This window comes from Balaenoptera physalus, assembly GCF_965194825.1.
Source record: "Balaenoptera physalus genome assembly, chromosome: 8".
NCBI lineage: Eukaryota > Metazoa > Chordata > Mammalia > Artiodactyla > Balaenopteridae > Balaenoptera > Balaenoptera physalus.
In genome coordinates this window covers 49561922-49575944 of record NC_138887.1, presented here as the reverse complement: position 1 = coordinate 49575944, position 14023 = coordinate 49561922, and the positions used below count along the sequence as shown (strand labels likewise).

At 37.5% G+C, this 14023-nt stretch overlaps 1 protein-coding gene across 4 annotated transcripts in view; it reads left to right on the top strand.

Annotated features, from left to right (window-relative positions):
- Positions 1 to 14023, top strand: part of SP4 (Sp4 transcription factor) — a 73678-nt gene that overhangs the window by 54481 nt on the left and 5174 nt on the right. Inside the window, exon 6 of one of the 4 annotated variants that reach the window (XR_014266743.1) lies at positions 11580 to 11646. The exons of 2 other annotated variants lie outside the window; for them this stretch is intronic. Coding sequence is in view for 1 of the 2 variants with exons in the window: in XM_082472693.1 (XP_082328819.1) it covers positions 7474 to 7481 (8 nt within the window). In the remaining variant the exon portion in view is untranslated. Of the gene's footprint in view, positions 1 to 7473; positions 7650 to 11579; positions 11647 to 14023 lie in introns of those variants that run through there. One more of the 4 variants, XM_082472693.1, reaches the window with a different exon arrangement.

Below are 14023 nucleotides of genomic sequence, written 5' to 3'. Positions count from 1 at the left end.
AGGATATCTCCAACTCTAGATTTTTTGTCCTGTCACAAGCCTCTCTTCTTCAAAGTCTATTCACCAAATACCAGTCAGAAGGAATGAAGAAGCAAATGGAAAAACATAATTTACGTGAATGTACACCCTTTGACAACCTGGCCATACAGAAAAAATTATTCCAAGTATTTAATAGTAGGGAAAATGGAAAAAGTCTCCTGTACTCACCACTCCCCCAAAAAGATCTTTCTGTAATAAAGGTACACTATATATAATAGATTAAGGATATCCGAGAACTGCCACCCAAGGCCAGTAGGAAAATCCCAACAAATACCAAGCCTAATTGCATATTAGAACTACACTTTATGGGGATATATGTATATGTACAGCCGATTCACAAAGCAGAAACCAACACACCACTGCAAAGCAACCACACTCCAACAAAGATGTCAAAAAAAAAAAAAAAAAAGAAGTACACTTCAACCACCCATAGGTCCAACAGACTTAAAATTGGAAAGAGAAAATATCATCTGATTAAAGGAAAAATTGCTCTCTTTTAACCTTATGAACTATTATTAAAAGATGACTTCCAGAATTACCTCACCTAAATATTCATTTTTGAAGGTAACTAGTACAAATCCAATGTCAAGAAAGGTACTTTCATAAAGATCCTTAGTAAACATATATTTATAAACTTTTATAACAAGTCTTTTATATTGAAGATTTTCTAAAACATTATTCTTGGATTACTTTCTAACAAGTTACCTCATGTTAATGACATTTATATTTGTTTCTCATGAGAGTTTTCACATATAAGTATGTGGGCCCACTGAAGTCTTTCCTAGGCTCTTTAAAAACTAGATTTATTATCTAGTGAACCCTTTCATGCTTTTGCAAAGTAGAGAGATCAGAGAAGGTTTTCCCACATTCTTCATATTTACATGGTTTCTCTGTAGTATGCATGTGTCTCTGAATGCCTAAGACAGAAATGTAGGCTTTCCCACATTCCTACATTCATAAGGCTGCTCTCCAGCATGAGTTCTTTCATGCACTTGAACATAAGTGGAAGCAAAAGTTTTTCCACTTATTTTACAGCCATAGGGTTTTTCTAGTACGAGTTCTTTCATGTTTTTGAAGAGAACTGGAAAAACGAAATGCTTTAGAACATATTTTACACACACACGGTTTCTCACCAGTGTGAGTCCTTTCACGTGTTTGAAGAAAACTGGGAAGAATAAATGCTTTCCCGCATTCTACACATTTATATGGTTTCTCTCCAGTGTGAATTCTTTTCATGCACTTGAGCATAAGTGGAACTGAAGGTTTTCCCACATATTTTACATTCATAGGGTTTTTCTCCAGTATGGGTTTTTTCATGTTTTCGAAGATATCTGGGAATACTAAATGCTTTAGAACATGTTTTACACACATATGGTTTCTCTCTAGTGTGAGTCTTTTCATGTATGTGAAGAGAACTGGGATTATTGAATGCTTTCCCACGTTCTTCACATTTATATGGTTTCTCTCCAGTGTGCAGTCTCTTGTGTCTTCAAATGCCTGAGGGACAAACGAAGGCTTTCCCACATTCCTGACATTGATAGGGTTTCTGTCCAGTGTGAGCTCTTTCATGCACTTGAACGTAAGTGGAAGCGAAGGATTTCCCACATACTTTACATTCATAGGGTTTTTCTCCAGTATGCATTCTTTGATGTTCTTGAAGCTATCTGGGAATACTAAATGCTTTACAATATGTTTTATACACATACGGTTTCTCTCCACTGTGACTCCTTTTATGTATTTGAAGAGAACTGGGGTTAATGAATGCTTCCTCACATTCCTTACATTCATAGGGTTTTTCTCCAGTGTGATCTCTTTCGTGTTTTTGGAAACCTTTTTGAGGACATAAACCTTTACCCCATTGCTTATATTTATAGGGCTACTCTCCAGAGTGAACTCTTTCATGTGTTTGGAAACCTTGATGATTACTGAAACTTTTTCCACATTGCTGGAATTCATACAGTTTTTATCCTGTGTGAGTTCTTTTGTGCCTCTGTAAGGAACTGTAATATTTGTAAACTTTCCCACTTTCCTTACATTTATATGTATTATACAGCCCCGATCATATTTTTTTTAAATCTTGAGGTTTGTGTTCAATGTGACATTTCATGTGTCTATTAAGAGATGAATGATGCATGAAGACTTTTCCACATACACTGCATTCACATGGTTTTAATCCAGGAGTTTTCTTGTTCTGATCGAGAGGTGGAGTAAGGTTGAAGTTTCCTCCACGTGGACTACTGTCTTTATGCTCAGAGAATCTCACTGTCATATGATTTCTTGGTTTTCCCCCATGGATTTTGTACTGCTCTTCAATGTCATCATCATTCCATTTTGTTCCTGCTGAGGCCAGGTTTCTGAAGGTTTCCTGCATTACATCTCTGTAGAGTTTCTTCTGTGTAGGATTCAGTAGAGCCCACTCCTCCAGGATGAAGTTCACAGCCACATCCTCAAAGGTCACTGAGTCCATATCCAGCTCTTCTGGGTGTCCCCAAGTCCCTCCTACACCTCCCACGACCAGTGCAGAAACGACTGGGACCATTAAGGGCGGGGGACGCTTGATATCGTCCGTGGGATGTCGGAGTCCGTGGCGACTTTCTTGCTGGTGTGGTGCATCGCCCCGCCCACCTGTATCTTGCCTGCAGATGCAATGTGATGTTCTGTGTGATGTTACTGTGATGTACTAAAGGTCATTTTCTGTTTCCCTCACTGTACAATTTTTAGTTGTGACTCTTATATAAGGAAGATCGATCTATACCTTCTTCCCCAATTATTTGTTTATTCAGACATTTATTTTTACCACTATGGTATGGATTCATGAGTATTTATTTATAGAGTTATGATCCAATCCCGTTACATGCAAATCTCAGAGATATTCCGGGTTTGGTTCCAGACCACCTCGATGAAGTGTGAATATCTCGGTAAAGCCAGTCACACGAATTTTTTGGTTTCCCAGTGCATGTAAAAGTTAGGTTTACACTATACTGTAGTCTGTTAAGTGTACAGTAGCATTACATCTAAAAAAATAATATACATACCTTAATTAAAAAATACTTTATTACCAAAAAAATGTTAATCATCATCTGAGCCTTCAGTGAGTTGTAACATCAAAGATCAGTGATCACAGATCAGCGTAACAAATATAAAATAATGGAAAAGTTTGAAATATTGTGAGAATTACCAAAATGTGACACAAAGACATGAAGTGAGCAGACGCTGTTGGAAAAACGGTGCTGATAGACTTGCTGGATGCAGTTTTGCCACAAACCTTCAATTTGTAAAAAACAATATTTGCAGAGCACAGTAAAGCAAAGTATGATAAAACCAGGTATTCCTGTATTCCGTATCTTGCTCACTTTGTTCTATTTTTGGCCATTGAAAGTTGTTTCAGATTGCCTCCTCTGTCCTTTTGACATGCCCTCATCCTGTGTTTTATAACTGTAAGAGCTTTCTTTTAATCTTTGGTATTCTATTAGTTTCATAATTATGTATGTAAGCATAGGTTTTCATTTATGGTGCAGTTCTAGTTGGACTCTTCAACTCTGGGTCCTCCCTCGCCACCCCACACCCAATCTCTCATTCTCCCCCCCCCCTTTATTTTAAATTGTTTTTAAAAAATTATTTATTTATTTATTTTTGGCTGCATTGGGTCTTTGTTGCTGCACATGGGCTTTCTCTAGTTGCGGCGAGTGGGGGCTACTCTTCGTTGTGGTGCGTGGGCTTCTCATTGTGGTGGCTTTTCTTGTTGCGGAGCACGGGCTCTAGGCACACAGGCTTCAGTAGTTGTGGCTTGCAGGCTCTAGAGCTCAGGCTCAGTAGTTGTGGCACACGGGCTTAGTTGCTCCATGGCATGTGGGATCTTCCCGGACCAGGGCTCGCCATTGGCAGGCAGATTCTTAACTAGTGTGCCGCCAGGGAAGTCGCTCATTTTCCCCTTTTTAGTTTTTGTTCCTTTGGGATTCTTACTAGATGTATGTTGGACTCCCTATGTTGATTTTTTTTTTTTTTACAGCTTTTTTCTTTTTTGTCTTTTTACCTTTTTCTTATATTTTCAATGAGATTCCTTAACTTTAGCTTCAAATATTTCTATTGAATTGTTTTTTAATTTCCAAGAGTGCTTTTTATTGTTTCTTTTTTTATTGCATCTTCTTCTTCTTGTATAAATGCAGGAGCTTACTGGAAGTCTCTTATTTCCTCCAGGGTCTTTTTTTTTTTTTTTTTTGTCTGTATCTATTTTCTGAGGTTGTAGGTTTACCTGCACTGTCCAGTGATCCCTGGCTTTTGTTCAAGTAGATGATGATGATGATGATGATGATGAAGATGATGATTGATGAATACGTTTAAGTGTAAGATTGTGAAATCATTATGAGCTGGTGGCTTTCTTTTTAGGAAATTGGATAGGAGCACTGTGTGTTATATTGGAAGATACCTAATTATCAATATATAGTAATACAGTGTGGGATCACATTTCTTTAGATACAAATTCTCAAATATTTTGCCCGAATTTTTTGATAGTAGGGCTAATATTCCATGTATAGGCTTCAATTTACTGTTTTTTGTTCCATGTCTCCCTCCCATTATTTTGAGTTCCGGACTTCCACAGAGTTCTGCAAAAGAGAGATTGGCTCTCTTCTAGAATATATCCTCTTCCTTGATAATCTCTATCCTAATTTGAAGAAATTTGTTACAATCAAATTTGTATAACAATGCATAACACAAGTGAGTTTCACAGGATTTTTTTCCCTCTTTGTTCTCCCAGCGTTGGCTCTGTGGGCACTGAATAGCAGGTGTAGGCAGCAAACACTCTAGGAGAAACCATGTATATCTGTCAAGAGAACTGAGAAAAGGGGCCCTGTACTCCAAGGGCAGCCCTGCTTGTAAGTTGCACTGTAGTAGTGGCAGCATAAGCAACTAAAAACTTGAGAAAATACCCATGTCTCTGGTTAGAGGGACCAGGAAATACTGAGCCCTTGTTTTCCAGCAAATGTGAGGGGAATCACTTATTTTTCTCTCTTGTCATTTCACTCTGAAGGCAATGCCAGTCATAATGTATGTGCAGGACAATAAAAGAAGCCTCAAGAATTCTGGCTTTCTGGCCAGAGAAACCAGGAAAAGGGACACTGGGGGTTGGAGAGTATGAGGGAAAGTTTGGAGAGGTCTGTAAAAGGTGATCCTCAATTTTGTGAATGGAACAAAGTAAGTTCTGGACTCACCCCTAAACTGCACATGCACAGAACAGCCCCAAAGAACCATAGCAGGGGCCTCAGAGACTGAACTGTCTTACAAACCATCACCTAATTCCTAGCATGTGCTGGGCAGACCCAAAGGTCTTTGAAAATAAATTAATATTGGAACTACTGACCAAAGAAGGCAAGATAGAACTTTTCATGTGAACTGAAATGTGTATCTGCTTCAAAGCAGATATTATAACCATCATCCATGGAGTAAAGGTAAGCATGCTTACAATAAAAGGAAAGGCAGAAGTTCTCAGCAGCAAAATGTGGCAGAGTTGGACAGCCACATGCAAAAAAGAAACTTTGACCTGCATACCTCATATGTTTTATAAAACTAACTCAAAATCACTCAGACCTAAATCTAAACCTAAAACTGTAAAACCTTTTAAATATAGGATAAAATCTTTGTGGCCTGAGGTTAGACCAACGTTTTTAATACAACATCAGAAGTACAATCCATAAAAGAAAAATTGATAAACTGGATTTCATAAAAACTAAAAACTTTTGCTCTGTGAAAAAATTCTGAAAACACCAGACACACACTGGAAGGAAATATTTGAAAATCATACATCTGACAACGTACTTTTATCTAGAACATATAAAGAATTCTCAAACCTCAACAGTATGTGAACAACAGTACACTTTTTAAAAATTGGCCAAGGATCTGGACACTTCACTAAACAGATTATACATGTGGCAAATAAGCACATGAAAAGATGTTCAGGGCTTCCCTGGTGGCGCAGTGGTTGAGAATCCGCCTGCCAATGCAAGGGACACGGGTTCGCGCCCTGGTCTGGGAAGATCCCACATGCCGTGGAGCAACTAGGCCTGTGAGCCACAACTGCTGAGCCTGCGCGTCTGGAGCCTGTGCTCCGCAACAAGAGAGGCCGCGATAGAGGCCTGCGTACCGTGATGAAGAGTGGCCCCTGGTTGCCGCAACTGGAGAAAGCCCTCGCACAGAAACGAAGACCCAACACAGCCAAAAATAAATAAATAAATAAATAAATTAAAAAGATGTTCAACATCATCTTTTATTTGGGGGAATGCAAGTTAATACCACAACAGTTTACCTGTATACACCTATTAGAATGGCTAAAATAAAAAACAAGAACACCAAAGCCCTGGCAATTAGAAGTACCGGGGAGATTGCAGAGCAACTGGAACTTCCTTGCTGGTGGGAAAGCAAAATGACACAGCACCTTTGGAACACATTTGGGAATTTTCTTATAAAAGTTAAACATACACTTAACCATATGACCTTGCATCCACTCCCAAGTATTCACCTCAGCTTTGAATATATATGGCAGATTTATTTATAATCACCCAAACTGGAAACACCCCAAGTGTCCTTCAACTGGTGAATGGATGAAATATTGTGGTATATCCATACATTGGAGTACTCCTCCCCAGCGTAGAGGAATGAATTATTAATACACACAACCACATGGATGAAGTTCAGATGCATTATGCTAAGTGAAAGCATCCAGCATCAAAAGGCTACCTATTGAATGATTCCATTTGTATGATGTAATAGAAAAATCAAAACTATACAAAAGGTGAACAGATCAGTGTTTTCTAGTGTGTGATGGAGGAGGGAGTTTGACTGAAGAGACATCATGAAGGAATTTTTGGAAGTGACAGCAGTTCTTCTACATTTGAATTTTGGGGATAGCTACATGACAATGCATTTATCAAAACTCATAGAACTATGTAGCAGAAAGAATGAATTTTACTGTGTGTAAATTAAAGCATTTTCAGAAGTGTGAGACAACTCTTATCTTTACGAAATTGCAGTCTAAAAAGGGAGAGAGATTTTCTAGTTTATTTTTATTTTAACAATCCAAAGAATTTCTTGCTCAGCCTCATGCATATGCCTCAATGTCATGCAACATGTCTCTTTATCAAGAATGATAGGAGTTAGAGCCGAGGGACTCCTGAAAATGATTTTCTGCAATTCCATCATTTTATAAATAAGGACTAAACTTAAGTCTTAAGAGGTTGATTGACTTCTTTATCAAGGCCTCAAACTTAGTTCCTTGAGCCAAGTTGAGTTATTTAGTAATGGGGAAGAATGAGCCATGGAAGCAGTAGAGTAAACAAATTCAGACAGGCAATAACAGTAGTAGTTAACATATCTGATCCCCTTCAGTGTTCTGGGTTTCTAAATGCTTTTTTAAAATCCATTTTCTCATTTTACCCTTAGAGCAATAACATGAAATAGGTATTTCTGTTATTCCCAGCTAAAAATGAAGAAACCAAGAATTGGAGAGAGAAGTTGCCTAAAATTATATGACTGGGAGGTGGAGCAGAGTCACCTGGACTAGAATCTAATTCATACAAGAAAGAAAGTATGATATGTCAGAACCTACAAGCAGTTCAGTGTTTGGGAACCATGATATTTGTGGCAATAGATAAAACAGAAAAGGTAGGCAGAGGTCAGTGGATGTTATGTACTATTTGATTTTGTTTTTTTCTGCAGCCATAGGAAATGAGGAACCATTGAAAGTTTTCAACAGATAATCAGATGGTCACCTTTTCCTTTTAGACCATTTAGTATTTGTATGGAGGATAAATTTATAGGGAACAATTTTGAGACCAATCATCAAAGACAGTAAGGACTTTTGGTAAGATACCAACTAAAACAGAAGTTGTAGGGTATATTTGGGACCAGTTTAAGAGATGTTTGTGTAATAAAATTGACAGGACTTGGTGATTAATTAGATGTGAGAAAAGAGATGAAAGGTACCAATGATGACTACTACCAGTTGAAATGGAGAATACAGGAAAGGGATAGGTATAATGTAGAATTGTGTATCTCCCTTCAATTCTGTCGATTTTGCTTCTTATGGTTTGGGGCTCTGTTGTTAGGTACATATATGTTTCTAATTGTTATATCTTCTTGGTGGAGTGACACTTTTATTGTTATAAAGTATCCTTCCTTGTCTCTAGTAGTAATTTTTATCTTATTGTTCTAGTATTAATGTAGCCATTCCGACTCTATTTGCACAATATATCAGTTTTCTGTCCTTTTACTTTTAGCCTATTCCTGTCTTTGAATTTAAAGCGAGCCTCTGCTAGATAGCCTATAGTTGTATCATGTTTTTTCTTAATCCATTCTGTCAATTTCTGCCTTTTGATTGGAGCGTTTAATACATTCATGTTTAATGCAATTACTGCTAAGGACTTCTGCCATTTTGATATTTGTTTTCTATTTGTCTTCATGTCTTTTATCTTTTTTGTTCCTGTGTTTCTCCATTATTGACATTTTGTGTTAAACAAATATTGCTCATGTGTTATTTTAATTACCTTGTAATTTCTTTTAATATATGTATGTGTATCTATATATGTGTGCATATATATATTTATATATAACATATATATACACATATGTATGTATGTATGTTTTTTTAAGTTATTTTCTTAGTGGTTGCCTGCTTTGGGGATTGCAGTTCACATCTTGTAACAGTCTAGTTTGGATTAATACCAACTTTATTTCAATAGCATGCAAAAGCTTTTCTCCTACATAGCTCTGCCTCCACTTCTGCTGTTTTTTTTACTAATTACATCTTTGTATATTGTACCCATCAACACAGATTTGTAATTACTGTTTTATGCAGTTTTGTTTTAAACTAGATAGGGGAAAAATGAGTAAAAAATACTGTCTTTTATATTTATCTATGTAGTTACTTTACCTGGTGTTCTTTATTTCTTCATGTGTATTCCAGTTATCATTTAGTGTCTTTTCATTTCAGCCTGCAGGACTCCCTTTAGTATTTCTTATAGGTGCAGATCTGCTAGTGACAGATTCCTTCAATTTTTATTAATCTGGGAACATCTTAATTTCTCCTTATTTTTGAAAGATAGTTTTTCTGTATATAGAATTCTTGATTGACAGGTTTTTTCCTTTTATCTCTTTGAATATATCATCCCATTGCTTTCACACCTCCATGATCTCTGATGAAAAAAATCAGCTTTTTCTATGAAAAAAATCAGCTTTTTCTTAATGATGATCCCTTGTAGATGATGAGTCACTTCCCTCTTGATGCCTTCTAGAGTCTGTCTTTGTTTTTCACTTTAAACAGTTTGATTATTGTGTCTCAGTGTGAATTTCTTTTCATTTAACCTACTTGAAGTTAACTGAGCTTCTTCAATGTGTATATTAATGTTTTTCATCAAATTTAGGGAGTTTTCAGCCATCATTTCTTCAAATATTCTTTCTTTTAAAAACCTAGGACCAATAAATCTTTCCCTCTTTGCTGAGAGGCTTTGTGTGCATGTTGGGGCTCCCATCAACACTCAGCCAGACAGTTGACAATGCTACCATAGCCTTCACTTTCTGCTTTTGCAGAGCCTCAAAGGATAGGCATAAGTGAGAGTTTGGTTCTTCTCAGCCCTTTCCTGAGTAGACTCACAGCCCTAAGCATGTATGTGGCCTTTTAGATTCCAAGGAGTATGTCAACTTTTTCTTTTAAGCTTTTTGTTTAGTCTGTTTATTGTTTGGCCCAAGTATTATTCATTGTTTTGGACATCCATGAAGTTAAAACACTTTCCTATAATTGTTTTAGACAAACACATGCCCTTCTCTACCCCTGGAAGAAGACTTTTTGCATTGGGGTACTTCCAAGGAACGTTAAATACAAAAGTATTTTAAGTGGGGTCCTCCAAAGAAACAATGATGATTCTTTGGGAAAGAAGTTTTGAAAGGGCTCCAGCTCTGTTCTGTTCCCTCTGGTGACTACCAGGCTGCTGGGGAGTAGAAAATGGAACTAGGCAAGTTAAAACACCACAAAACTTGCTCTTCTTACCAAGATTCAGCCATTTTCTTTATTAAACACTCCCTGAGTTACTGGAAGCCTTGATTAATTTCCAGAGTCTGAAAGGGTTGATTTGATTGTTTTCTCCCAGTTTCTGATTCCTTTCACAGAGGAGTGGATTCTTGGAGATCACCATGTTTACTGACATTACCTCTTTCATAGTTTGGGGGACTTTTCCCCTTTATTTCTGAGAATTATAAGGACTGGAAAGTTAATGAGTTCTGTTTGTGACATGTTGAGTGATGATGCTTTCTATGGCACATCTTGGAGATGTTAAATTCATAGTTTAGGAATCTGGATCTTGATGTACCCATCCATTTATAGATGATAGTTAAAACCATTAGAGTAGATAAGATTGCCTTTTGAAAAAGTGTTTATAATGAAATGACCAAAGGGCTTCTATATTTGAGTAGATAATTGCTGAAGGAAGAAATGAAAAATTACTCATGATGCACATTTGATATCTACAAATTTATGGTCTCAAATCTCAGCCAGTCTCTCAGAACAGCCTATCAATCTTATTCTTTTTTTCAGCTTCCTCATTACCTTAGCAATTACCTAAACCTCCTTAAGTCTTCTTCTTAATTCCCTTGTCACTCCCAGTTAACTTCCCCTTACTCTGTCTTCTCCTTCAAGAAAATTTAAGCCACATAACTTCTCTCAAATTATCATTCCTCCCCCTTTTAATTTGCTTTTATCCACAGGTAATGATAGAGGAGAATTGAGTGTACTTATGAAAAGATTCATTTAGATATTCTAGGCTGAGTAGGTAAGGGAGAGTGTCCAGGAGGTACTGTTAGGTCCCTCCTGATAGACATTGGAGGGATCCAGGGACTACAAGTTTCTCAGTTTGAATAATGAGGTTTTTTAGAACAAATCAAAATATGATTTCTGTAGAGTGAGTTATATATAAAAGTCTGGTAAGAAATTGTATATGTGCTACAAATGGACGTTTAGTTGAAGTTATTCATTGAGCAAAGGGTGTGTCTTTTACTTAGCTGTAACAAATGCCAGACATTTAAAAATGTCCCTGTAGTGGGTTGAATTGTGTCTCCCAGAAAGATATGTTTAAGTCCTAATCCCCAGTATCTGAATGTGACCTTCTTGGGAAATAGTTATTTGCAGATGAGATGAATTAAGATGAAGTCATACTATGCCTAGTGCCTAGGATTTAGGACCTAGTGAACCCTAAATCCAATGACTGGCATCCATGTAAGAAAGGGAGAAGACACAGAGACACAGGGGAAAAGGCCATGTGAAGACAGAGGCAAAGATTGGAGAGCTGCACTTACAAGCCGATGAATGCCAAGGATTGCCAGAAGTCACCAGCAGCTAGGACGAGGCAAGGAAGGATTCTTCTCTAGAGCCTTTGAATGGGAGCATTGCACTGCTGACACCTTGATTTTGGGCATCTAGCTCCATAACTGTGAGAGAGTGAATATCTGTTGTTTTTAAGCCACCCAGTTTGTGATTTTTTGTTTTTGTTTTTTTATAGTAGCCCTTGGAAGCTAATATAGCCCCTCAGTTCTCTCCTGAAATTATTTTAATTGATAAATATGCAGGTATGTTATCAAATGACAAACTTAGAAATAACATCAATAATCCATAAAGTGTGTTTTATATATTATATTAGCTTAAGTTTGAGGATAACACTTTGAAAATGAGATTATAGGCAGAACTATGGCAGCTAGATAATTGGCTCTTGATGGGTACCTCAAATACATAAAGCTTAAAAGATCTGATTTAGTTCCATTTTTCCTTTCAAGTCTATGATTCCATTTGAAAATCTCAGCAAATTTTTTTTCTGAGAGAAATTACTGTTAATATCATGTTAGGAAATAATCTACATAATTTCTAAATATGAGTCTTCTACTTAAATCCTTTTAAAATACTACCATATTTTAATAGTTGTGTAATACAGCTTGGCATTTTATTAATAATATAGGTGACATGAGCAATTTTTTTTCTATATTCAGTATATTAAACCAAAATCATTTTGCTTACATCCTTGAGATTTTCTTAGAGAAATAAAATTTGGAATTTCTTCTTGTCATGCTTTTGTAGTTGTGATGCAGCTATTTCACGGCTCTTGATCCGTGTAACAGATCAGCTGTAATTTTTTTAATTAGGCTTTACCTTTTTCAAGACTATATCTTATATAACTATCAGTTCTCTATTGCTCCCACAGCAAACTACCACAAATTTAAGAGCTTAAAACAACACACTTTTTGTTTGTTTGTTTGTTTCATTATTCTAGTAAATTGTTTTGGCCCTCTTGTGCTTTAAATCTATATCTTTTTGGCTAGGCACTATGTGAGTTGTATTTGTCTGTGCTTTCCACAGGACAGACACCACAGAAACTTTTTTTTTTTTTAATTTATTTATTTATTTGGCTGTGTTGGGTCTTCGTTTCTGTGCGAGGGCTTTCTCTAGTTGCGGCGAGCGGGGGCCACTCTTCATCGCTGTGCGCTGGCCTCTCACTGTCACGGCCTCTCTTGTTGCGGAGCACAGGCTCCAGACACGCAGGCTCAGTAGTTGTGGCTCACGGGCCTAGTTGCTCCGTGGCATGTGGGATCTTCCCAGACCAGGGCTCGAACCCGTGTCCCCTGCATTGGCAGGCAGATTCTCAACCACTGCGCCACCAGGGAAGCCCCAACACACATTTTTATATCACTGTTTAAGTCTGAAGTCCTAGTAGGCTTAGCCGGGGTCCTCTGCTTAGCCTCTCACAAAGGTGAGATCAAGGTGTTGGCTGGGCTGTGTTCCCTCCCGGAGGCCCTGGGGGAGCATCTGCTTCCAGACTTACGCTGTCAGCCAGATTTAGCGGTTGCTGTTGTAGTGCGTAGGTCCCTGTGTTCTTGCTGCCTGTCAGCAGGGCGGCAGTGGGGCTGGCGTTTGCTCCTGGAGGTGACCCACGTTCCTTCTCACACTTTCCACGTGGCACCCCTCCAGCAACAGCGGGTCAAGTTCCTCTCACACTTCTGATTTCTCTGATTTCTCTTGCTGCATCTCTCTGACTCCAGCTGAAGAAAGCGGTCTCCTTTTAAGAACTTATGTGATTAGATTGGGCCCACGCAGATAATTCAGAACACTCTCCCTTTGTTAACCTTTATAAACTTAGTTACATCCCTTTTGCCATATAATAAAACGTATTCACAAGTTCCAGGGATTAGGGCACAGACATCTTTGTGGGGGATTGGGGCATTTTGCCCACCGTAAGTAACTAATATCAACAGTTTTGATAATTAGTTGCATTAATTATAAAAAGTATTAACCCTACTAAAAATAATTATAAAACTAATTAAAATAATTAGAAATATAAATACAAAAAAGATATTATAGTATATTTAGTTAGTACAAGAACCCTGTACCTCCCTGTATCCATATATTATAAAGTATAATGAGAATGTTTGCTAAGAGGTAAGAAATTCAGAAATTATCTTACACCACAGAAAACACACTTCTTTGTGGAAAAGGTTAATAAACTGAAATGTCATTCCCCTAATGATAGTTCAATTGTACAACATTATTTACTTATTTTGAGATTCTAGCCAACTTTCATTGCTTGAAATTAATTGGATACCCACACCTCTTAGGAGTAGGCTAGAAAGTCCACACACAAACCATGTCCCCATCATTTCTCATTTATCTTACAGTTTGCTGCTGAGTAGCAGGGGACTTGAATTTCTTTCTCATTTGGTACCAGTAGCTCCATGTGGTTACAAATGACTCTCTTAAGATAACGGAAGCTTCTTCAAGTCAGAGACTCTGACTTGTTCAGATTTGTATCACCAGTGCCTGGCACATTACAGATGTTCCACAAATATTTGTTGAAAAATGACTGAGCTCATGAATATCACAGCTAACAAATGTTTATTAAACAACCAGTGTGTACAAGTTGATCACCCATTGATTCAGTGTTTACTGAATGATCTCGTG